The sequence below is a fragment of the Anabas testudineus genome, chromosome 17 (assembly GCF_900324465.2).
Source record: "Anabas testudineus chromosome 17, fAnaTes1.2, whole genome shotgun sequence".
In the NCBI taxonomy this organism is placed as follows: Eukaryota; Metazoa; Chordata; class Actinopteri; order Anabantiformes; family Anabantidae; genus Anabas; species Anabas testudineus.
The window spans coordinates 19,685,750-19,713,193 of NC_046626.1; the positions used below are offsets into that span (position 1 = coordinate 19,685,750).

Consider the following 27,444-nt stretch of genomic DNA (forward strand, 5'->3'; position numbering starts at 1 on the left):
GTTACTGAGTCCCAAAAGTCTCATTTTCTTAAAATATGTGAAAAGAAATCCAGTGATGTCAGTTCATTAGATGCTAACATACTGTTTTATTCCAGACACTCGTTTTTTTTTTTTGTTTTTTTTTTAGTAGCTGTTCTGAAGTTCATCTTTCTGCGCTGGCAGAAGCCTTTTCACATATTCTAAGAAAACAAAAGTGAGAAACACAATAACAATCAAAAATTACTTCATAAGATTCTGAATTTTCTTTTTTTTTTTTTTACAGTGAAGTCCTGGCTCGGTGAAACGACTGCGGCAAAAAATATTCTGCACAAATACTATTTAAATCTCTAGGCCTTAAATGTCGAATAACGTATCTGGAGACAACCTAGTGCTGTTAAGATTATCAATTAGTCAACTGACAGAAATATAACAGACAATATTATTTGTAATTAAAGTGATTAAATATTTAACTCAATTATCAAGAAAAAACAAAGATTCTTTAGATTCATGTTAAAACTAAAATGGAAGAATTTGCTGAATTTCACCTTGGGGCTCTGAGAATTTTTTTTAGATCAAGAATTCATTGTTTAGTTTTAAAGAATAACCTGTAGATTAATAGAAGACTATCATTAGCTGCAGCTCGACTGTGATCAGTCACTGTCATTCCACTTGAAATGCATATATGCTAACTATTGTCCAGCATGTGACAAAGAAAACTGTGGATTGTATTCTTTCAGGCAAGATCATGACCTATAAATCATCAGGACTATGGTTCAACAATTAGCTATGACACCGGGCACTAAACTAACTTTCTATCTAGAATCTGAAATTCACGGACAAACTGACGAAATGCAGCTGACGAACAACAGATGACTAAACTATGACCTCTACATGATGGTCAACTACTTGTCCTTCCTACGTGTTCAGTACAAATGTTGCGGTGATGATGGATCTCTCATTGAGCTTGCTAAGCAGCCCAAAATACAGTCAGTCAAGAATGCCAGAGCGCATTGCCTGTCCCAAAATCCCCCAAACTCCTCCGAGCATTGTTTTTCTTCATTCTTCTTCCAGTCGTGTGAAGGATCCCTGGTGACTTGTCCAGCCAGGAATGTGGTCAGGAGAAAAATGCCAATCCTGTTCTTTTCAGGTTAAACCACTTATCGGGGTGCCAGTCAGGGGGAAATGGCTCAGATGTATGGATGCATTGTATAGAGCTGGCAAAAACCACACAATCTGACTTCCAGCGGTAATACTGCGTGTCATTGTGTTAGGGGAGCAACAAAAGGCCTTGCATCGAACAGGAATGCATTTTGTGTGAGCCAAGCTGCTTAGCCCAGTGACCTGTTGTCCAGTTGGGTTCTTTTCAAATGTTTTTAACCCTAAAAACAACTAAAAGAACAAGAAAATGGACGCTAAACATTGTTTTCCACATAGCACCATGCCACTGGTTTCTAGTTCTTAACACTTGTAGTGTATCACATTGCCATAGTTTTTATAGTTTTTTTTTTTGTGGAACAGTGAGAGTGCTGATTTGCAGTTCCCACATAACAGAATTTGCTCTCATAAGGGTGGAAAAATAAAAAACATAAATGAATAGAAGAAGCACACAAACGTGACGTGAAGGGAAAGTGAGAGAATCAGCAAAGCTGAGGTATCTGTTCAGGTGACCACAGTCTGAGGGATGTCCAGTTTTACCGTATTTGTACGTGAACTATACACGTGAGGACCATTGTGACAGAAGGCACATATTGCCGAGGAGGGGGTGGAGCAGGTGGGGTTTATGAGTGATGAACTCTCTTCCATACAAAGCGAGGATCCTTTGTTTTCTTGCTGTAACGGCTGGTGGATCACAAAGAAAGCACCCAGCCCCTTTCAACATTTTCACCAACCAAGCAGATTTTTCCTGTGAAAGGAGCGTCTCTAGGCTGGTTGGACCCTATAATTGTACATTTTTCCATCATTCAACAACTCGTGTGGAGATGCAGAATAAAACAGGACCTCCAGTGTTTTAATAGACAAAAACAGTTTTGGGATGAGAGCAGGAATTCCACACAATGATTAGTGCTTTAGACAGCAGCTAAAATCCAGCGGACTGGATGTCAGAATAACGTCTAACTGAGACCTGCCTCGTTAATCCATCTCCGCTCTGAAATCAGACTCGGACTGAAACCTGTTCCAGTGATCGGGCTGATGCAGAGGTGGGTGCCGCAGCAGTTGGCGTCGCAGCCACAGGGGGAACAGTTATTGCTTTTAGCTCATTGCCAGGGCAGCTCTGGGTGCTGACGCCTCTGTTGAGGGTGCCGGCGCGTGGCGGGCCACTAACTGGCATCCCGTTAGGGTCGCTTCGTGGGATGTTAACGGGGCAGGACCGAGTGCGTGCGTGGCCCTTGTGGCCGCCTGGGTGGCAGACGAGACTTCCCACAGTGTCGACGGGTGACAGGTGGCGCTTTAGCCAGCGCTCCACCCGCTCCTCCTTGTACTTAATGGAGTACCAGGTGAGGAAGATGAAGAGGAAACCGAGGAACTTGAGACTGGCAGCAAGGCCGAAGTAAACAAAGCGCAGAGATGTGACGTCATACTCCCAGCAGGAGCCGTGGACTCCGCAGTCCTGCTGCCATAACATGCAGGTGGTGTCTATGACAGCACCAAAGTAAATGGGTGTGGGGATGTAGGCTGAATAGAGAAAAGGAGTAAAGATGAGAAGAGGAAGAGAGATGGGAGAAGACATAAGAAAAGGAGGAGAGAAAAGAGAAGTTGTACATGACATCAACATTAAGGAAAAAGAGAAAGTGGCAATAAAAAGGGGGATGGATATTCAAGAGAGGGAATTGATGAGTGAAGAAAGACACGAGTTAAGAGTTGAGTTAAGAGCCAGGCAGAGAAAAGACAAGAACATTGTAAAAATACAGAAAAGGGGTGACAGGGCGAGAGAGAAGAAAAGGAGAAAGGGAGAAAAAAGAAAAATTATGAGCATAGAAATGACATCGAAAAACTAAAAATTGAGATGGAACAATGCTTATTTTACGCTAGTGATTTAGCAATTAAATGTCCCTAAAGCTTATGGACAAAGCCAACAGCTCTTCGACTTGTTCCGCAAGTTGAAGAGCAGTAGAGGAACTCCACACCCAACAGTCTCTGTGTTTTCTAATTCATACTGACAGCAGCTTTCTGACAGTCCCATTTATCAAATCCAATTTACCTCCTTAGTCCTTACTCAGTAGAACAGTGATGTTGAGGCATTAAACAGACAACATCTCTTTCCCCAAAGCTAAATCAGCCCATTGGTCAGCAACTGTGAATGTGCAGTGCAGTGCATTTACAATCAGTGCATCAAGCTGACGCTCGTATTCTCCTCTGCCCTGATAAAGAACTTTATAAGAGCAATCCCCCTGAAATAAGACCTTTGATATTCTACTCTTTTAGACGTTTCTCATGCCCCCAAATAAATATGAGGGAGTAGTTTTTCTACTCACCAAGAGTCCTGAGGAGTACAAACTGCATTCCCAGAGCAAACGGCCTCTCCTGCTCCGCTACAGACCTGCAACACACAGCAGCACAAAGAAAGACAGAGACTGAGAAACAAGATAGACTATGAAGTGAACCAGTTACAGTTAGTATGAACAGACAGATGTAAAAAAATCTGCTACATGATCCAAAGAATTATGGTTTAAATTCAAGAATTTAAATTTTAGGAGATAAGTGTCCACTCAGTCCATTTGTGTCATGCTCATCTTTTTCGTTTTAAGAAGCACAGTTATAAATTAGTTTTGGGAGATAATGGAGTTTAGCTCATTAAGAGTAAAGAAATGTTTGTGCTAAATTCAGAATTCCTAAATTCATCATTTTTTAAACAAGAATTTGCAGCTAAACAATAATTTCGTGACTATTGCTGATTAATATAATACACCTATCATATATTAGTTCCAGAGTTTCTTGGTCTACTTTCTTATCCCATATTATCCCAGAATATGACTTCAGTCAGTAACACAAATTGTATTTTATAAGACCTGACCTGAGGGTGACAATGATGGCGGAGGGCTGGGCGCAGGCTGTGATGAGAGTGACGATGAAGAGGAAGATGAGGAAGGGGATGAGGGTACTGCAGGTGCGGTCACACTTCCCTGACACAGCGTAGCCGTTCTCGTTCAGGTAGGTCTTGACTATGACGAGCTGCAGCTGGTTGCTGCCCTGACCACTGGACGACGGTGTGATGACCTGCCGGCTCTGGACGCAGGCGCAGTCTGAGTAGTTCCGAATCTGGAGGACAGACAGGGAAATGAATGGATTTTGATTTCAATAGGCAGTTTTAATTGGAATTAGAGTAACAACTGTAAACAATTGAAACAATCATGAAGAAGACTGTTAGCCTTTAGTCAACATTTTAGAAGAACTGAGTGATACATCTTGTGATAAAATCTTCAATGTTTGACTCACATAGAAACACAAAATGTGTAAAAGATTCTTTAAGAAGAGAGTTGACACTAAAGTCACCGATGAACAACTGCGTTAGCTTGTTCTGGTTATCCATTCTGCCTGGCTCTTACCCCGTTGCTATCATTGACCACGCTGCTGCAGCCAGCCAAGCAGGGGTTAAAGTATGTGATGCCATCAGAACCGCAAACTGGGGCGTACTCATGGATTTTACAGCCACAGTTCACATTACAGCCTCCAGTTAGGTTCCTCTGGGTCATGGTGAGAGTGGGTCTGGAGAGAGAAGACACGAAGAGATACACAGCTTTTACATTTTAAAACTTCTAATTCTAAAATTACAAGTCCGTCTGAAATAAATGTTGTTTAGTTTTGTTTTTTATTATTATTTAATAACATTATAATTATTTATTTTTATTTGATATTGATTTGTAAGAAGAAAGAAATAAGCAGGGACAAAAAAAAATCTGAATGACCGACACAAGCAAAGGAGAGAAAAAGTCATGTAGAAGCAAAATGGAGAAGAAGAAGAGACAAGGAAGAAACTAAAATGACGAGATGGGAGATGAAGAGCAAAACAGGATGAAAGGAGGACAGTAAGAACATTAGGATGAAAAGACAAAGATGATGAAGAAAAGAGTCGAACAAGCAGAGAGACAAAGACAACAAAAGGAGACTTATAAAACAGAACTGAAGATAAGGAAAACAAACCAACGCCTCTGTTGTATTTGACATTGCAGGTTGAAAATGGCTCTTGAGATGCTGTTGAGGAGCTTACAGTGTCACTAAAGTCTTTTCTCTTTCTCCATTTGACCTCTATCTATTGGATGTGTTTTTTTAATCTTCCTTTACACTCTGTCCACTTAACTTTTACTTGTGTGTGTTCTCTCTGCTCTTCTTCATCTTTTAAATGTGTTTGGCCATCTACCTGTCCTCCATAATCACCTGCACTTAGAGCACTTAAAGCACTTGAAGCAGTACATTTTCAATTCAAATTAGACACAAAACATACAGCCCTAAAATTGCAGTGACATTGTTCTTTCTCGCCAGCAGTAATATATGACAACACACCGCTTCCCCAAATTCAACTCATTCAGTTTTCCCCCTTCAAGGCTTCTCACCCAGTGGTGTATGGGATGTTGATTCCTCCGAGGTTGATGCTCTCACAGCCCACAATGAACAGTGTAGAGAAGCAGAGCAGGGAGACTCCACTGCAGATCATGGCCAGCTTGGCTGACTCGCGGGCTCCTAGCTTCAGCTTTTTAATGATGTAGCCTCCCAGGACGATACCCACACCAGCGCTGGGCACAATAATCACACCTGGGGGGAAAGGAAAGGCACAAATTTGAAAAACTACTGGGTTAACTAATATGTGGTTTAATCCAAAGCATTACACAGGGGGTCTAACAGTTGATCTTATCTGGTGTCCAGGCTGGTAAAAATATGAACAAATGTATTTCAGTGACGATGTGACTTAAACTGTTAAGTTTAAGCTTAAAAACTCCATGAATCTTTACGCTGACAAAACTTTCCTCTGTAGCTTCATTAAACAGTTTTAAACAGACCAAGCCAGAGGTAACAGTAGAGTGAATAGTGGACTTATATTTATCCAGTGGACATATAAACTATGCTAAACATATGCTAGTGTTTGCTTTTATGGTTTTGTTTCAATCAACTAGTTTTTGTCACTTTTCTGACCTCTAGTGACCCGAAATCCATGAATGCAGCTTTAAATATAAAATGTATGTCTTTCAATTTCTATCACAATATAGTTTTTCTTTTAAATTGTGCATTCTGTATTTAAATGTCTAAAGTAAAACTTTGTTGTCTTGACAAAGCAGCACAAACCTACAAGATAGAAAAAGAAGATGTATCTTATGTAGGAAGTCATAATTTACTTTAAATTCTACTTTTAAAAATTGGATTCAATTGCATAACTTTGGTTTTGCAGCCTTCATTCTTGTTTTTCTTAATGACGTGACAAATCCTAAAGAAACAGCAGCAATCACAAGAACAGCTGCCTCCGGGCAGCCTTGCATTACCATGACAGCACATATCTTTAGTGTGGGTGGCCCCGAAGGAAGTGAATTTCTAACCCAGGTAGAGTTACTGCCTTTTCAGTAAATCTTAGATAATAACATGTCCTGCAGCTTTCTGTCCTGCGCGAAGCAGCATTCTCTCCAATTAACAATGCAGTTTGAGCTTAAGGAAAAACACCAGGCAGAAGAGCTGTTCTGTGAGACCTCAGAGATATTTTTAGTACAGAATGGCTCCAACTACATAAAACCTTTGTCTGTGCTTGAGATTTCTCGCTCATGTGTAAGAAAAAATAATGCATAGCATAAATAAAAAAGTGCCTAAATAAAATGGACACAAACATATCTGCCTTAAAGGACTGACAGAGATGAGCAGGAAAACACATAAAACCTTGAAGAGACAGATGCATCATTAGACTGAAAATTATGCACATGGACTCCAAACAAAGCCTCCTGTTATTGCTTCATGCTATAGTCCAGGACAAAACAAAGACACAGAGTGATTTCAAACAGGTTATCATACTTAATCTGCTCAGGGACTAGAATGACAAATCTTTGCATGTGCGTGGTTCTGCCTTGCTCTACCCACTCAGCTGCCAAACCAAACTCACACTCCACAGAGACCTTCACAAGTCCATGAGCAGGTTTCCAAGGGATCATTTGATTTGACTCACTAGATGTTAGAATAATATGAAAACATGACTGGCAGTTTTAATCAGAGGCTTCACAGCCCACTCCACCTACAGCAGACAGTTATGTAACACTAAAACATTTCTGATGTCTTCCAATATGGATATTCTTCTAATTCAAGAAAGACTAATGTGTCTATCTGCTATCTAATAGAAGACACAATTTGTTTGGTCAATGTTTAAACACAATAATAAAAAGGCTTTTGTGTGGAAAGCTCAGGTGACTCATGGCACCTGTGGACGCACAGTACACGAACAATAGCCAGTTTGCAGTTTGGGGCGTCCTGTCAACATTGTCACACACATCTCTTTATTCATAACAGTCTATGACAATAATACTTTTTGGGCTCCACCAGATTTGCTGTCGTGCTACATTTGACTACTTAGGAGAAACCACCAGGACTGAATGGCCACCATTGTTTTCAGCACTGTATTAATCAGCTCTGTATTAATAATATCACTGTAGTCAGATGACTGTATAGATCAGCCTGCCATCTCACGCTCATGCACAATTTACTTTAGTTTGATGTTGGTATTTGAACAACTGAGAGCAGTGTTTCCCCTGTAATGATGACGACCTATGCTCTGCACTGACCCCAGATCTGCAGATAACAGGCAGATCACACTACACCCTCTACAAAGACACTGTGAGAATTTCTTAAGCTGACGCCTGCGTTCATGGGCCAAAAAAGGTCCTGTTATCATGAAAGTATCAGATTTTCAGGATATTGTGTCGATTTTGCAGCTTCACGAAGAGAATTTGTTTTTGGCATTTTGAACTAAATGTACACGAGACTCCAGAGTCACACCATGGGCATTTTGTGTTGTGGATTTGGTCTCCGTTTCACAGTTGTTATATCCCTAATAGCTAATTGCTTGGCTCTGATTCCCTCAGGTCTCTGTTCTGCTCCTGCACCCTCATTGTCCAGCTCCTCTCTGCTGCTACTACACCTGACACAGCTGCCACTAAATACTAGTAATTTAATTAATCTGTTCATAAACTTCACAAATAGGTGCAGAACTTGATTTACAGTCACATTTCTCAGCTGATCCGAACTGAAACTTTATTGTAGCTTTATTGTTGTTTATTTTATACAAAATGGGGAATTAAATGGCAAATATTGATAAGGAGAAATAAGGAGGACAGACAATTAAACAATGACATTCAGATGAAACAGAAGGGCAAGTTACCTAAGCAGATACAATACACAATATTAAGCTCAAGGCCTCATATTTACAAACAAGCTGGGTCAGGTTAAAGGTAGAGTAGGTTCAAGCTACAGAATGACGCATGTCACTGGGCTCAGCAGATTTATGGCCTGATACTCACTGTAGAGGGAATATGATGGTCAAAACATAGCTTTACACACTAGTGCTTACCCACCTTCTGGCACATTTATCCATGTGCTTATAATGATCTCTAAAACATTTTATATGTAACATGCATGCCGTTAGGACATTATGTGTGTGAGCAGTTAATGTATACATAAATAACAGTTAAAGTATGCATTTAGCATGTGACTGTAAGTGTATACAGGATATGGGTGTGTGTCTGTGTGTAATGCACTCAGTGTCCTAGCAGTGTGTCAGGTGCATGCTTCATTTGAAGACCAGATTTCCATTATTATTAATGTGTGTTGGCTTGCAGCTCTGGGCCTCTCCAGCTCTGTTCTATGATAAAACCAGCAGAGCACAGCAGAAGTGGCAGAAATTAATTTCTGGGTGTTATGAAAATTATGGCCTGCCTGCCTTTTGTCTGTGCTGTTGCAGAGAGGAGGAGAGCAGTTATGATGATCACAATCACAACAGTAGAAATTAGTAGAATTAGTAGAGATGCTTTGGTACAGTGAGGTGTGTAACTGAGCTCACCAGTGTAGATGCTGGCGCTGGAGGCTGGGATGCCAAACTGCGACTCGATGAACTTGGGAATAAAGGTGATGAAAGCTGTGACAATGGCGCTCTCTGCCGTGTAGGACAGACTGACGAACAAGAAGGTCACGTTGCTAAGAATCCTCACTGCAGCTTTAGGTAAGTCTGGAAAAGGGGAAAAGAAAGTTTTCATTTTGTCTGTATGCTTGCTTCTGTTTTCCTTAATTCCCTAATTTTAACTTTTAAAATATACAAATATTAAATATAATCACAATTCCAATATGATCTTTCTTTACATTTTGAGAATTCCTACAGTGTATTACAGTTAACAATACTGTGACATTAGTGGGGAGGATTTATATCTAATATTTCTGTAACTTTGTTTAAGCTATGCAGGTGACTCATTTATCACACTGTTATGTACTTTACTAGAAATTAATCAGGGCAGTGCATCACAGAGCTGTTGAAAGTCCTTCTAGGACTAAATCAATAACAATGAAATGTCCCCATCTTCTCCTTGAGAAAGAAGCCACTCTTTCCATGTTATAACAGTAATCTCTGCTGTCTGAAAGAATTCAATCCTCTCTGTTCTGCTGACATTCTGGACTGAACTATCAGTCTTTAATGCACTGTCTGGAAACTGAGAAGTCATAACTAGGTCATTTGTGGATCATTTTCATTTTTTATTCTGTGTTGACCTCATCAAAGAAACACTCTCTCACTCATTCTTAGTTGGCATCATCAGTAAGACCAGCAGCTTACAATTACATGTCACAGTATTTCACAGTAACCCCGTCTGGTACCTTTAATGTCCTTCCCAAAACCCATTGACGAGGTGACCGTCTGGCTCTTGTTGTTGCTCTTCTCCTTGAGGACGTCGTCATCACTGGACAGGTCATCTAGGCTCAGCTTTTTCCTCCTCTTCTTCTTCTTGTGTCGGGGTGGTAGCTTCTTGGGGAAGGTGAACATGGGGAAGATGACCAGCAACATGGCCACAGCGCACAGCAGGAAGCCACTCCACCTACACAGGCAAGGAAGGATTGAAATATTTGAAATACAAGAAAGTAGGTTTTCTTCGAAAGAGGTGAAGTCAAGTCATTTAAAGAAAAGTCACGTTACTCCCTGATCCATGCTATAAAGAGTGAGTCTAACCTCTTTGTATCTGTGTGTCTCATTAGTGTGCACATAGAGAAATATATAAAACGTGGGCTTGTGCAAGTTACCGGTACACTCATCCATCCTATTCCTGTTATCATCACCTATTCATGTAGGAAGGCTGTGGCTGTTTGCTACTGAGTCACTGGTTATGCTGTCAGCTAGAGGATGGCATCACTGAGAGCTGTAAATAGATGACTAACTGCATCTCATGCACGCCAGCAGAATACAGATAGATATGAGATATGCCCAGAAACGTGACCTAAAGACATGCTTATTTATATAAAGTGATGGTGTGTTTTGAAAGATTCTCAATGTGTGAAGTTTCATGCACATACAGTTTTTTAATTTGGTAGATAGTTAATGTGGTAATTGTTGAACATGCTATATCACAGTAACATAATACTCAAAAATGTACCAGTCAATTCAATACATATATATACAAACATCTATATATATACATACACATACATATATACTGTATATAAACATACATGCTGAACACAAACACACTCTCCATCAATAAAAAGCAGCATATTGGTCTCACCAGTTGCCGATGAAGCGAGGGTCACTCTGGTCAATGTTGACAACAGTCTTGGGGTCCACGTAAAAACCGATGAGGACTCCTCCCAACAGATATCCAGCTGCTGGACCCAGTGCTCCCATCACATACATGATGGCTGAAAAGGGGAAACATAGAGAATAACTAATAGAGAAAAATAGAACATGAACTTTACAGCTATAATATTAATTCTCTGGTCAGTAGGGGCACATCCAGCAGATGGAGCAACATTATCATCCAGCCTTGTTTGTGTCCATGTTATGAATATTTACTCCTCTTTTAACTATGGTTTTGTCTCCTCAAGCCACCACACAGGCAACAAACAAAAGAAAACAGATGATTTGACGAAAAAGAAGAAATATGTGCAGAAAAAGTTGTTTCTAAAAAGAGCAAATCTGTTTTACATCACAATTTGATTTAATGTTTAATGTATCTTATACAGCTCTGGAAAGAAATAATTAACCACTGCAAAATAGTCTGTTTCTCAGGTTTGATGAAATGAACAGCTTTGTTTTATTTTTTGTGAACCGCTGACAATAATTCTCAGAAATTTCGAATAAAACCCATTGTTACTTAGAACATACATTTAGAGGAAATGACAACCCCTCAAAATAATGAAGATGACACAATGTTTGCAGAATTTGAATAATACAAAGAAAACTCACTCTAAAATCTATTCACATATAATCACATTGATGATAATGTTTTGACTGAACAACATTCAGAAATCAGTATTTGATTCAATAACCCCGAATTGCAATCACTGCTTTAATGCATTTTGGCATGCTCCCTCCAAAGTCCACTTCTGCTATTTTACCAGTCACCTAATTGGATTTAAATTACCAGCTGGTTTCCTATCAGAGAGGCTGTTTTAGCCTAAACATACAGTTTTAGACAACTGACAATTTCACTTCTATAAATCAGATTTTGTATTGTCCTGTCCCTGGGTTGTCTCTGGTCTTATGTACGTCATTTAAGCAACATTTGTCTGAGAAGAACTGCAGTATATCAATTTCTGTGTCAAATTCATTCAATTATCCAAACTCAATGACTAACTTTAACCCTTATATAACACTTTAAATCAAAACTAATCTGGCTTTAAAAGTGGGGTACAAAAGGCCATGTGTATGGGTCTTGCGTGCAGATCATATGACCGCTCAAAAAGAGGCCTACTTTAGGCTGAGAATTAGATTTCTCCAATTAGAGGGATTTAATATCCTAAATTCCTTGGCTGGGGTTGAAAGAGAACACAAAAATCAGGTGGCCTAACTTAAAAACTAAGCTGGGCCAGGCACCGGACCATAACGAGCATTATCAAACTGCTGGGAACTCACTGGGTGCTCTGAGTTCACATCAGTAGCAGTTCCAGTTATGTCCTGTGTACGTTTTACTCACCATTGTTGTACTTTTCAAACTAAAACAGCAACTTCCTAATGATACATAACTACTGATCAACAAGTACGATGGCTGACGTTGGGCCGTAAATTAGAATCCAATCCTTTATTTGTGGACAGTGTTATTTGGAATAAAACACCACACTTTTATCAATATGCTGTTTTTGTACACCTACAATGCAAGTGAAGTGAGCACAAGCCATCTGGTTTTGCATGTTGCAAGTTCTCCATCTCAGCAAACACTTATTTTTGCTTTTGCTTTCTGTTGAAACTTTGCATCTTTTCCTTTCTCTTGATGGTTTGCTCCTTTTTTATATAAATACAATGTGATTCTTGAAGGTGTTTATTTTTTATTTTTGCATAAACCCTGGACAAGACAGGCAACTTCCCCAATAGTTGGGACTAGAATTGGTAGTTTATCTATCGCATTAGAAGAAGACATTCCAGAAATAGATATTTCAGCAGCAGTGTGAGTGCTGCAGTTACTCATCTTCACAGACGTGCATTTTCTGACCCTTCATCTCATCTCTTTACTTGACTATTACATCATCTGGCTGGGACAGCCAGAGTCTGGGATGATAAAGTGTAGGGATTGAGGGATTGGGTTTTCCAAGGGGAACAAGCAGCATTGCAGATAATCCTATATCTAGCTACGGAACAGGGAAAACCCCCAGCTGGCAGCCTGTTATGCAATGTGGCACAGACAATGAGCAGAGGGATGAAAAGTGACTTGGCTGCTGGTTGTAAGGCAGGTGACCAGGTGCTGCTGAGATACGAGGAAAAATAAACTGAAAGAGATAAAGACTGAGAAAGATGATGAGAGAATGTTCAAGTTTCCTTTCAGAAATGACACATGATGATTTTTTTGTATTTATTCTTTGTAGTGTTTCTTTTCCTGTGTACAAACTGATAATGCACATGAAAGATAAACGTAAAGTAAAAAAAAACAAGAGAAACAGGGTAGCAGAATAACTACAGGTACCAAAAATGAAAGCAAAGAATAAGGTGAGACAAAGAAAATGAAAGAATTAAAGGCAAATAGACATGAAAGGCAGACATGAGGAATAAGGGATGAGCAGAAAGAGACAGATAGCTGGATGTGTGGACATGAGTCTTCTGCTGTTGAGGCAGCAGTGTTTGTGCTGATGGGGGAAAACTTGGTATCAAAGCAAACTGATTTTCATCCGCACACTGCCCTTCAGTGTACACTATAAGCAGGACAAGTCTTTGATAACAATGATTAGGTCTGATTAACAGACCTAGTCATTGAAGGAAAATGAATGTGATAGTAGTTGTTCAATGTTCAAGTCACTATCCAACATGCCAAATGCCTATTTTATTGTGTTATAAAACATAGATACATTATTATCTTAAGGGTTTGGACTATTACCAGAATGGATTATGTCTACTAAAGTTGTGGAAAATGTGACTTTTGTAATTTTACAGGCAAATTTGTCAATTATTATTTATTATTTTCATCATTAGTTTGACACATACTTTTGAATCCAGATGTCTCTCTCTAATCCATTCTTGAATGATCGCCATAATTGTGTATCAGTCAATAATTTGTTTGTAATCTGACATGTCTCTTTCCAGAGTCATAGCAGAACCTTATCTGACATAGTGGTTGTTTTGAAGGACATACAGTAAATGCAGTGTATCCTGATCCATGAATATCTGTATCCACTGTGCTGCCTTCACCAATGTCAGTTATACAACAGGTATATGCAGCCAAGCAGCCTGATCTGGTCAGATCTGGTTTAGAAATATGCTGTGAGTCATTTTCACTTGAAGCATCCCCAGCCCTTGTAGTGAGCAGGTGGATAATTATCCATTTTTATTTTAATACATTTTCTATCTCTGCAACTTACTCACACAATGTGTCGTTAACTGCCGATTAGAGTTTGATAATACTAATAATGTCATAATGCCCTCAGCAGGGTTCCTTGCAGCGATTATGAACACTCTAGTGGTGCCAGGATGTTGCATCACCATCACAGACATGATGAAAGTACAGACAGAGAGCGCTTTCAGGTGTTACTGCATCACTAACAAAAGTTCCATCTGTAGTCTGGCTCTCTACAAGCCTGATTACATGAGCTGGACCAGCGCCATGCACTGCAACATGGCCATAAAATAGATTGATGTCTGCTGTAAATCAGAGGGAAAACTATGTAAGAGCCACTGCTGGTGGCTAACACTGTTGATAAATATCTAAAATTACTGAATGTTTTTAAAGGTTTTAAGAGCTGCAGAAGGATGCAATCCTCGATCAACAAGAAAACGCTTGTAAGCTTTCAATCACATTAACATAAATCAGGAACAGTGCTGCCAAGTTTTATGTGAGGTTTCATAAAATCTTTGCTGGTTGATGGATGGGTTCATTTGTGATGTATAGCCTTTTAAAGACTACTTAACTGCAGCAGTATTTTTTCTCTTGCCACCACATGACAAGTAAATGCTGAGTGAGCTGTGATGTAGTGTTTGAACAGTTTGATAGGCAGACAGAGAGACAGAGAGACAGAGAGACAGGCAGAAAGAGAGACAGACGGGCCAGGTCAGGTCAGACCATGGCACAGAAAGGGGACAGAGCCACACATAATGAAATGTTATGGCATGATGCTGTTGTCATGGCAACCTGCTGACACAGCACAGTCTCATTACAATTTCCCATCGGGCTGTCTGTGCCACCATCAGACTCTCTGCCTCAATAAAATCTGTGAACAGGTTTCCTGCACTTGTGACTTCAGATTATTTTCCTGATCCTCAGTCTGTCAGTGTTCAACGTGCTGCTGATAGCAACTGCTGAACAATGCAACTTTTAATCTACAGCTTAACCATCACAACTGCTAAAACCACTCAGTATTTAAAAGGGATTCTCCAGAGATTTTGGAAGGAAGAGATTAAAAAAAATACTATTCAAGTGGAGGAAGTAGATTTATGACTGTGGGTTTTATCTCATCAAAAATTAAACTATTTATAAATTGCTCTCATTCAAGTACCTGGTAACACAATGAGTGCATAAGGCAACGTGATGCTGCTTGGTATTACTGTGTGTGCGCCACACTGTACAAAAGAAGTAGAGAGTCGTCTGAGGAGGTCAGAAAGACGATTAAAGACAAACTTGTTAAAAGTAAAGGCTTTAAGACCTTCTCCAAGCAGCTTGATGTCCCTGTGACTATGGTTGCAAATACTATTAAGAAGTTTAAGGTCCCTGGGACTGTTGCCATCTTCCCTGTATGTGACTGTAAGAGGAAATCCAGGCACAGAACGAAAAGAAAGATAGTGTGTATGGTAAACAAGAGCCAAAGACAACTTCCAAAGACATATAAAGTGAAGTCAAAGGCACAATGAAAACTATTAAGTAGAAAAAGAAAGACTGTGCAGTATCTGAAATCTCTGTCTTACTCAGAGGTTGTGGGTCCTCCAACAGGATAATGACCCTAAAAACACAGCTAAAACCACCAAACAATGGCTAATAACTACACTATTCTGAAAAGAGCGTCTATGGAGTTCTACCAGACATCTACAAAAGGCAAAAACATATAGTCTGAAGGGGGCACCATCCAAGCCTGAGACAGCTGAAACTGTCTGAAATCTGTCCACAACTGTATTCTGCTGTTTGCCAGCCCAGTATGTACAGTAGATGCACTTGAGGATCTACTTAGGGTTTGGTTTCAGAGCCACAACCAGAACCACAAAAACAGCTACATGTTATGTGCTATTAAACCCAGTAAGGACCATATTGCATCTCTGAGCTGGCATATTAAAATTTCAAGTGGCTGCAGAGTAGCTCGCTGCTTTGCATGGGAGCCAAACAGAGCGTCTCCTATTGGGGTTACAAAGCCATATTGTTCTGAATTATTCTAATGTTATGCCTTTGGGCATGGTCTCATATGTAGGCTAACGCAAGGCAGGGCCAAAGTGGACCAAAATGTTTATTGAACTGCAGAGCACAAGTCCACTGCACAAATACACTACAGACACAAAACAGTGTGGTAATAACGATGTTTTTTTTAAATTTAAAAATCTACCATTACCTTCTCTAATTGTATTAGCTATTTAGTGACTTTAGATACTTCAGCCAGAACTAGTTTCCCTACATTCAAATATATAGTAAATGTTTTTTTAATTTAATCGTAGTGTCAAGATCATCAGTCTTAACATTTTGGCCTCTGGTCTGTGTCAGTGTTGGGCTGGTGACTTGAGATTCAGTAAAGTTTATATCTGTCTCATTGTTGGCCAAAAGACGCCCTTGATCTTATGATGAATTACAAGACAAATGGTGCTGATTGATTTAGGTTTGCATTTAATGGAGGCTGGTGCCAGGAAATTCCCCCTTTCGTAAGCCTCCAATCAATCTGTGTTTTTAAAGTGTCTGCAGAGATGAAGCAGTAGGCTAAATGAACATAGCGGTGGTCTCTTAAAATGGCATTCCTGCTGAATCCACAGTATGGCTGCAGATTTACTTAAGACATTTGTCTCCACTTATCTCATGTTCTGCCACTAACATAATAACCTAAGTAGGCTAAGTAGCATAAGAGGCCTATCTATGAACAGTCAGACCTTTGTGCAGAGTTCATGGTGATTCAACATCGGACACACTGTAGATCTCAGCTCTTGCAAAGAGAAGGGAGAGTGTCCACAATACAAACACACATTTGTATGTTGTGTCATTTTAACACCTGGACAGAATTTTAAGCTGACTGCAAACTAGAAATTACCACAATGTTTTTTTTTAGTTTTCCTCTTGAACAAGTTGAGTGCTTGAACGTAAGAAAAAAAATTTTTTGGGTCAGTGCTCAAAGATAGGATTTGAAAGATGGCTTACGTGTAAATTAATAGTCAGAATTTTATTAGATGTGTAAATGCATCCGTTGCACAAAGCTGCTTTTCAAATTAATTAATTGACAAGAAAAAATAATATGGGTACATTGGAGTAGGTTGTGATACAAGAGCCAACTTTTTCCAACAAAAAGCTGCTTACTTTGTAGAATAAATGCAAGCAAGACAAACATAAAAGGTTTGGGCTTTTCAAGATACTGGACTGGTCTGGGATGATTTTTAACAGACCATGTCCTCATTACAGTGACTGGAGAAGCTGTCGCTTTCCATTAAACCAACCAACCACACCAACATGTTTCTGCAGTCCAAAAGAATCTGCTCCTGCTGGCTGCACTGCTTTGTCCTGCTGCTCACCACCAACTGGAAACATTTTCATTCAGTAGTCACAAAAGCAAAACATCACCAAAGTTTATTAGTTGTTCCACTATATTATACATAATAATATAGTAACAGTACAACTCCCTCCACTGTCACCTGCAGAAATTCTCACACCACACCATCACACCACCATCGTTAGCTGTGTACTGTATGTAGGGGGAATAGGCAGGGATACAGAGGGGTCATTACTGACTTTGTGGACTGGTGTGAGCAAAACTATCTGCACTACCGCAGGTCGTTTTTCCCGACTGCCATCAGCCTTTTACAATATATCACTGCAGTAATACACAAATGAACATGTTACTTAAGGTTACTTTAATATTGATATATTTAAATTTGTTTGTTTTTAACTTGGCTTGTTTCTGTTTCCTTCTGCTGCTGCAAACTGAATTTCACTGCTGTGGAATTAATAAAAGTCTATCCTAAATAAATTACATTTTTAGTTTAAACAGTGAGATAATGTCACAAGATCTTGGACATTACTTTTTCCCAAAACATTGTTCATAAATATCCTTAAATTATGAATTTTCTTTGAGCGCTCTGGTCACAATATTGATAAATGAAGAGTGTACCTTAATGATTCCTAACTTTGGGAGACTCAAGAGAGATAATATTTTTACATAATTCAATTTAGTTCCATCATATGCATTATAAGACTTTCCCCTTATAAAACACACAAAGACACCACCAGTTTGTAAAACAGTTCAAGATAACCCTGATGGTAGACTGGAATAGACAAACATAACACTCAGTGGTGTGTGGCTGCTGTGTCTTCAATTATTTTTGGATAACTACAGATGTCTGCTGCACAGACAAATAATGTAGGCTGCAGACTGATAGACATTGCTGAATAGAGGTAATTGATTGCTGATCATTATTGAATGGGGAGTATTCAAAATACAACTGATTTGTCCTCTAACTGTCAGACAATGTGAAATGCACTGTTACATGGCCAAGAAAAATCTTTGAAAAACGTCCTCGTGATTAGTTAAGTTTTTTTTTCAGCCTTTTTTTTGACACACATCCAAATGTTGCAGAAGCCCTGAAGGTAACCCTGTACCATTAACTGGCTGCTCTACTGATCTACAGCCAAATATTCAACAGCACCTGACAAGTTGCTAGGAACAACTATTCACCAACTATTCCTTCCTTTGGAAACCAAAAGGCTGCCTTATTTTGAAAATTGACAAATTTTGTGTACTCTTTTTGTGGAAAGTGTCCAAACACATTTCACTCTCCAGACTTGTTGCAGGTGACATCGTACTACTAACTGGCTGCTCCACTGATCAAAGCCTTGTTTCTTCTACTCTGGTTGTTTTAGACAGAAGACAAAGAGAGGCTGGACCAGAGCCGAGCCTCTTTGAAACTTTCATCCCCACTTCCCAACAACGGGAGTTCACAGAACTTCCCCTCTTCCCTTCGCTTCCCCTACTCTCTTTCATAACCCAGATCTCACTTGTTGGTTTAAATAGGCTTTAGCTTGTTTGAGTCAACTGGGGCGAGAATTCCTGTGGAACAATGTAAAAATTTAATTAAATAATAATTTATCAATAAGATATGGCTGATCACTGGTACAGCATTTACAACTATATTAAACATGTTTCAGTTATAGCTATATTGAGCACAATTTTCAGCAAGACCATTTATATTATATATATATATATGTTGATTTACATTACTTTAAGAAAGACTATGTGATGGTGGGAGCCCTCCAGTGCTGTATTTTTTTTTATATGAACATGGTAGTTTGTGTCGTCATTTTGACTATCCTGTAACAGATTTTCTGGGGGCTATGAATGTCATCTGAATTGAAGATAAAGAACATAAAATAAAAGTAAAGCTTACTGAGACTCAAACACTTTTTTATATTTAAACAATTGGCTGCCCAGCTGATTTAACTGATTAAATATATTGTTAACTATAGAGGCACTAGGAGCTTCAGCGCTTGAATTTTGCTGATGGTGGTTAGTGTTTGAGCTCTTCCTGTCCTCACTTATTCCCACAAACTCTTACCTAGATACAGCGAGGCATTCTCCTTCTTGACGTTGTCATCCAGGTAGGTGGGTCCGAGCGTATAGATGGGTGTGGATCCCATGCCCACCAGGATTTGAGCAATGATGAACAGCGCCACGTACAGGTTGTGCTCATTGCCCTCCTGGTCTCTGGGACAGGATGTGATGTCAATGCGATCCCTGCTGCTGGAATTGCTGTTCATGCATAAGCCTTCGTTGGCCGAAGACGAGTTGACCTCTTGGATCTGGTAGGCCGGAGAGATGAAGTGAGGTAAGGAGAAGAGGGCAGCACCCACGGCGATGAAAACCCCGCCAACCGCCAGCCAGCGAGGCCTCTGACCTCTTCCGCCAAAGTAGCTGATGAAAACGACTACCACGAGGCTCCCTATGTCGAAACAGCTGACAAGGAGGCCTGATTCTGAACTTCTAAGACTGTACCTTTTTTCTATGGTAGTAATGACGCTGCTGAGGTAGCCCGACACCATGAGAGACTGGATGAATGTCAGGTAGCACATGCAGAAGAGGAAGCAGCGAGAGTCCTGTAAAATAAGGCCCAGATATTTCCTACTGGGCAGACGAATCTGAGCTAGCCTGGAAGTAAAAAACCCAGGGGGCTTCCTCCTTGCCATGGTTTTACTCCTACGTATCTCTGTGTTCTCCATGTACGAGCTCGGCCTGTTCAGCGCCGACTTTCCAGGCTTTGGCTGGTAGTTAGTTTTAGTTGGGGACTCTGCCTGGAAAGACTCAGTCTGAGCTGCGAGTTGTATGAATTCAGCGCTGTCTTCTGCTGTTATGGACATTCGCACTGCACTTGCTAGTAAGGTTTCCTCCTGAGGAGCTGCTTCATTTAATACAGGCAAACTTTTAGATTTAAAGTTTGTACCTGGCTCCTCCGGTTCGCTTGAAAATCCATCCTCCTTCTGAAGAGACTCCGACAACTCTACTTCCTCATGCTCAGCCATTCTGTTCAGTCAAATGTTTTAATAAAGGTTAGAAAAAATAACCAGCCTAGCTCCAAGGCTTCACCGACAGTTCAGGGGCTGCTGCCCATTACATCTATTATTGATGGGTACATGTACTCCCACAAATAGAGTCTGCAGTACCCAAAGAGGCCCAAAAAAGCAACAATGACGACCAATCGGAACGCAGACTCACAGCTTCTGCTTATCTGCAGCACATGCAGAACAGCCTCTGGCGTTGTTTATCTTTTCATGCACACTTGCCTTCTGCCACCATGTAATCCGGAGACCACTCAGGCCTCTACAGCTCGACCAGCGGAGCTCTAGGGCCAGGGCTCCCTGCAGATGCACAACATTTCCACTCAATGGCCTCTCTCTGCAAGACGCTGCTGCTCCGCGGCTGGCAGGGATGAAATGAATTCGCAGAGCCTGCGCCGCATCCCTATCGCCCCTGCCAATGAAGATCACAGTTACAATGTCACTTCTTTAGGTATATTAAACGATATTACCCCCCTTCTACTCCTAACTCCTCCTCCCCAAGTCAAGGGCATCCCTTCAACCCCCTCCGATGTCATCACCGCACCAGCTGTCCTCCCAAAGGGCGAGAGGCTGTCATTTAGTCATTAGATATCTGTGCAAATCCTTCGAGATATGCGCGGAAAAATACTAAAAATGACTTTAAAAGAGGAGCCGTCGAGGAAAACAAGGGTGAAACGCGAGAAGTCCGCGGAGAGTGGGGACAGTCTGCTCGGATGATCCCGCTGCTCAGAAACACTGCAGTGCTGTTTTGAAAACAGCAACTCATCAGCTGCTCCACCGGAACCGAAAGAAGAGGAATTCAAAATAAGAGCTTCAGTTCTTATTAAGCTGCTTTGTTTCTAATCTGTATTTTGTGTGAAGACTGAGTGGAATCACTTAGATTAAAGTGTTAAAAAATTAAAAATGCACTGATTTTCTTACGATATGATTAACAAACAAACAAACATACATATAAATGTATGGTGTATTGCACCTGTAGCTCTACAAACTGTCATAATGCGAATCCACATTAACGATTTACGCTAAGGAGACATATAAAATAGTTTTATATGTAGATTCGTGTAACACTAACGATATATTCCTTATATATCGAGTAGTTACTGTTTACTGATAAATTAGAAATGTTATAATATAACGTTAGAGTAACGGCTAACTTCAATTACCGTTAACAGTTTAATTAACGTTAATGAATGTCCACTTAGCGCCCGACAACCACTTCTTATTACAACAAAAATGTTAGATACACTCGAGGAACTGCACATATTGTGTTATATTTCGACTTTAGTTTGTTTTTTAATGATGCTAGCTGTTTAGAGCCTTCACGTTATTTCGAATTTTACTCCGAACTAGCTAGCCGCACAGCTAACGCTAGCAGCTAAACCGGTCGCCGATTAATAAAACACCAACAATAACCTGTCACTCTGAAGTCGACGAGACGATCTTTAATCCTTTATATTCGAGTTACACCAGGTTCTGTGGGAGGACAGAAGAATAAAACATTAGAAAAATCCGTTCTTGTTGAATCTCACCTGACAGAGCTGTGGGGAGTTCGTACAGGAAGTCCTTCAAAATAAAAGCCGGGTGTGTGGAAGCAAACAGAGGCTGAGGCTGATTTGTTTTGATGAAGGTTTTTATGATAAATTAAATTAAAGTTTGTGACTGTGAGATTAACTGAACTGATGTTGCTCATTGTTATAATAAAAAATATATATTTTACTTTTATCTTTAATTAATATTCTTGTTTTACTCACAAGTAAGTTGCTAATTATATAAAGGCAAATACAGGCTTTACAAATCTGCAGAGATGTAGTCTAAATAACTTATTATTGACCTTAAAGTGAAAAGAGTTACTGACTAACAACACAAAATGCAGAAAGATAAAAACCCTGGACAAACCAGAATCTGTTATACATTAAGTATAATTCTATCTCATTAAGTAAACCATTTAAATATAGCTGTTTATTCAATCAAACTCGTTTTTATTCGGCAAAGCCCAAAACATTCTCATATAAAGCATTAAGATCTGTTAAAACACTCAAAATCAAGCATAACAATCACCATAGTCCCAGGCATTATGTGTGTATTAATCGAAAAAAGTTATTCAAATTGACAACAAAAGTAATATTAATCAATTAGAGGAATTTGTGTAATACACTGGATCTTATCTGTTACAGTCAAAGGTGTACTTGTTAGAGTTTCTTTGTCTTTGACAATGAACACATGAAAAGCTAAAAGTAAAATTTAATTTAATTAAAATTAATTTTTGCAATAAGTAATTAGCAACTTTACCTACATGTCTGAATGTGACAACACCTGAACACACCCTGCAAATTACACCCACACATAATGTCATTTAATAATGGAATATTTGTGAGCTGCAGTGTCTATTTGCATAAAGGACACCACAAAGAGCAATAAAGACTGTGGAAATGTGCCAACAACACTGATGTGGACACTTGAAAATAACACTCAAAAGCAAAAGCAAAAAGCATTAGTGAGGCACAAATCGGATGTTAGGTGATCAGATGTGGATCAAAATTCTTGTTAAGCTCTCTTCAGGCGAGTTAAGATCCATTTCAACTCCAAACCTGGAGCTGACTTTACAGGTAGGAGCACTGACATGGTGAAACAGTAGAGGCTACAAAGCTGGAACCACACCTGTGTCTAAGAATCAGTGTGAGCTCCACAAACAATAACCAAGTGAAAATTGCACCAGAGCTGTTGGTGTTGTGTTTATATTAAGAGTGGCCTCTACTGGACAAATTCACATCTGCAAATAGCAGACAAAACATAGAATGATTGGTGATATAACATATAGTAAACACCTTTTTACATTTTAGTTATTAACTTAATAAATGTACAGACATTCCTCCAGCTGATATATTGAGTATATATCAAACTAACAGCAGTGAAATAATATTTACTACACTTAATGCACAGTGTACATATGTTACCAGAGTCTAAATATATTACTTAACTTTTTAAGATTATAATGTTACTTTAACATCGCTATAGTTTATTTTGTTTTTGTTTTTTTGTTTTTTTTAGTTGTAGAACTTGTCTACTAGCCTTTTTCTGGGAATAACTGGATAGTTAGTATTATAGCAGTTAGACTTTAGAAATGTGGAACGACACAAAAATTCTAGATGAAATCAATGAGAATTATCTGTTCAGTAAAATTAGCCTAAAGCTCACAAAGCTGAGCAGTGTTTCCAGGAGGACCACAAAGACGTAGACCAGCATAGAGAGGCTGAGTGAATGTGGTCTGGACTCTGTGGAGGAGAGTCATGGTTTCAGAGACGCTGTAGAAGGACAGAACACCTGCTCTGTGATCCAGGTAAACTCCTATTCTGGAGGACGGAGGAACTGAGACTGGAGTTTCAATATTGTTGTACAGAAATGCGTAACTGCTGTTGTCACATATTAATGACCAAGATTTATCATTGTTCCCAAATCCACATTCCTTCCAGTTCCCTGTTCTGCTGATATTCTTGTATGCGACTGCTACATCAACATCTCCTCTCCCGCTCCACTCCACCTCCCAGTAACAACGTCCAGTCAGACTCTCTCTACTCAGGACCTGGAAAAAAAAAGTGAATCTGTCTGTGTGACTAGAATAAGACTGTTTGTCCCTCATTACTGTAACTTTTCTGTTTCCCTCAGATAATAACAGATATCTGTTTGCTGTGTTTGGATCCAGTGTGATTTCTTGTGAGTATTTTAAGAATCCAGCTCTGGTCTTTGGTTCTGGATTTGACAGTAAAACATCCACTTCAGTCACTGTCTGTGAGATATTTGTCCATGTCTCCCTCAGAATGTCCTGTAGTTTGTCTCTGAGCTCTGACACAGCTGCTGTCACATCCTCAAAGTATCTCAGAGGACGGATATTGATGCTGGATGAGTGTGTAGATTGACTGAGTGCTGACACTGAGGGGTAGTTGTGTAGAAACTGGCTGTGATCCTCTGTGTGTGAGAGCTGCTCCAGCTCAGCGTCTTTCCTCTTCAGCTCAGTGATCTCCTGCTCCAGCTTCTCCTGAAGCTCTTTGACTCGACTCACTTCAGTTTCCTGCTGGGATCTGATCTGCTGCTTCACATCAGACCTTCTTTTGTCAATGAGACCAATCAGCTGAGTGAAGATCTTCTCACTGTGCTCCACTGTTTTACCAGCAGAGTGATTGATAGCCTCCACCTCCTGTTGAAGCAGCTTCACCTCTTTCTCTCTGTCCTGGATTCTCTGCTGGAGTTTTTGTCGACTCCCCTCCAGCTCTCTCTGCCTCTCAGTCCTTTCTGCTGCAGCTGAGACTGTGTCGTGACCTTTATGTTGATCCACAGAGCAGAGATAACAGATACACTGCTGATCAGTACGACAGAACATCTTCTTCACCTCATCGTGACGAGAGCAGATGTTCTCCTGGAGCTTCTTGGAGGGCTCCACCAGTTTGTGTTTCTTTAACTGAGCTGCATCATAATGAGGCTGAAGGTGTTTCTCACAGTATGAAACCAGACATTGAAGACAGGACTTGAGAGCTTTCAGTTTTCTCCCAGTGCAGACATCACAGGCCACATCTTCAGGTCCAGCATAGCAGTGATCAGCAGGAGCAGCTTGGAGTCCAGTCTTCTTCAGCTCCTCCACTAAAACTGCTAACATGGTGTTTTTAACCAGCACAGGTCTCGGTGTGAAGGTCTGTCTACACTGAGGGCAGCTGTAGAGTTTCTTACCATCCTCTTCATCCCAGAAACTGTTAATACAGTTCATACAGTAACTGTGTCCACAGGGAATAGTCACAGGATCCTTCAGTAGATCCAGACAGATGGAACAAGAGAAGGTTTCTCGGTCCAGCTGAACTCCTTTCTGTGCCATTTCAAAGTTTCACTTTGTTAGAAGTGAAACTAGTTTGAGTTCTGATCTCAACAACATGTGTTTGTGCAGTGAATGGAGTCTGTCAGCTCTTACACTTCACCACATGTTGGTTCCACCCATCCTTAAACTGTAGATCTGAAGAGGAGGGAACAAGGAAATAAATGGACAGAGTGGAGCTCACTGTGTTTGAGAGCAGGAAGTAAAGGGAGGGTCATCAGGCTTTGGTTCATTCCAGGAACAGGAGCGGTTTGACACATTTTCTATGTGTTTTTTAAGTAATAGAGCAAAACAGGTGACAAGTCACTGAGGGCGGCTGTAAATTTTCTTTTTCCCTATTTGTAGTTCATGCCGTAGTTATGTCCACAGAGAGTGGTCACAAGTTCCACACTACTATGTTTCAGAGTCCCCGCATTAAATTACAATTTAATAAAGGGAAAAGGAACAAGTAAATGTTCAGTTGAAGTAGAACTTTGAGTTTGAGATAAACACAGATAAGGAGAGTTTCACAAACTGTGCTTATGTGATTTGACAGATTCAGTGTGTTTCATCCTCTTTTCCTCTACATATTACATGTAACTTCCTCAATAGCAGCTCAGACCAGGCAGGTTGAACCCAAATGCAGGACACAGAGCAATGTAAGGAAACAAAACACCCCTGTATCTTAACCAATAGCTTGTAATTCAGCGATGAGCTAATTGGACCATAAGGTTTCACTTATCAGCATTAACTGGAATCGCAGAGTGACTTCAAGCTCTCTGCAGTAATTTGATCAACTTCGTTCTACGCACCAGCTGTTCACTGGAAGATATCTTATCCAAATGTTTGCAAGGGGTGACAGAAGAGAATAAATTAACTTCAGTGGCAGCCATGTTGCTAAGCACGAAAAGAAGCAACTAACATTTAGACGTTAAGTCCATTTTAAGAATTAAAGGACTTACAACACATTTTTAAACATATGCAGCATGTTTCACATGTATTTTTACATTCAGTAAGTTACACATTTATAAATACCACTTCCTTTAAATATTAGCCTGTTGTTATCTAGGTTATCTAAGTCACACTGTTACACCTGGATAACTGCTCAATACATCCACAGTCAGAACTGTGTCCCCCCCAGTGGGTGTTGCCCTGATTTCACCCTCAGTCAATCACAGGTTTCTATAAACAGCCAACATTTTAGCCTCAAATACTGAAGTTCAACTGTGCATACGACTCGAATGTCCCCTCATTATCAACATTTTACATTTTCACCTACATAATGAGTGTATGAAAAGTCTCCATCACTCAATTGTAAATTGTCAGGACTTAGTTTTCAGTTTATTTCCCTCTATATATATAAAACTGGATCATGGACATGTGCACATGCAACATTTAGTTTATTCTATTATAGGATAATGTATTTCTGTTTGCTTCCCTGCTGCCGGATGTGATTTAAAAAGCCACACGTCACACAGTTCCCTCCTTCTACCACTTGGAGCCGCCGGTGTTCCACATTTCCTGTAATGATCTTTAAATTGCAGTGACATCGACCCAAGTGCAATTTGAAGTATTTGCACATTCATTTTAGATTCAGTGTGAATATATTATTCAATGAACACCAAATAAACATTAATCAAAAAAGAAAAACTCATCATCTGATCATGTGTCAAATGTGCATCATGTGAAAAATCAACAGAAATATCATCTGACATCAAATGTGTCACAGTCCAGGTTCATTCTACAAACCTTCAGATTATCATAAAAATGTTGTAGTGATTAATGAGAAATAGTGTAGATCGTTTGTTTAACTGTAGACTGGTGAATCTTTAAAGTCTTTGACATCACCTTGCAACTCTTTACAGATTTATGTAAATCAAAATCATTGTAGATCCTCTGAAAGCTTCTTTTAGCAAGGCATGGCTCGCATATGTATATGATTCTTGTGCAAAGCTTAAAAGGTTAGAGTGGTTTTTATCAGTCGTAGCTCTAGTCCAGACCTGCAAATTCATTTTCTTAACAAGAGTCCAGGTTTGCTATCACCTGACTCCATTTAACTTTTTAAAGGTCATTATTCATAGGGTTCACATACTTTTTCCACTCGCACTGTGTGGTTTTTATGGTTGTTTCTCAATAAATACATAAAAGATCAGATTTTTTTGTGTTGTTACTTGAGAAACATCATATTTGTTAATACTCTTGACTTAGAAGAAGATCAGATCAGTTAATGCAGAAAACCACTAAATTCCAAAAGGTTCACAT

The 27,444-nt window shown here is 39.8% G+C and overlaps 1 protein-coding gene across 2 annotated transcripts; it reads right to left on the reverse strand.

Annotated features, from left to right (window-relative positions):
• Positions 1 to 244: 244 nt before the first annotated feature.
• Positions 245 to 25,449, reverse strand: LOC113172003 (solute carrier organic anion transporter family member 5A1-like). Of its 2 annotated transcripts, none has more exons than XM_026374779.1 (10): positions 23,568 to 25,449; positions 19,349 to 20,134; positions 10,704 to 10,836; positions 9,805 to 10,022; positions 9,002 to 9,166; positions 5,529 to 5,727; positions 4,524 to 4,683; positions 3,992 to 4,236; positions 3,453 to 3,517; positions 245 to 2,652 (listed from the first exon to the last, which is right to left on the reverse strand). In XM_026374779.1, exons 1-10 carry the CDS (start codon positions 25,204 to 25,206, stop codon positions 2,132 to 2,134), a joined length of 4,131 nt encoding a protein of 1,376 aa, XP_026230564.1. In that variant the 5' UTR covers positions 25,207 to 25,449; the 3' UTR covers positions 245 to 2,131. The 2 variants fall into 2 exon arrangements, with proteins under 2 accessions (XP_026230564.1, XP_026230566.1); XM_026374781.1 differs by lacking the exon at positions 23,568 to 25,449 and adding an exon at positions 21,875 to 21,936 and having other exon boundaries at positions 19,349 to 20,757.
• Between the last annotated feature and the right edge of the window lie 1,995 nt (positions 25,450 to 27,444).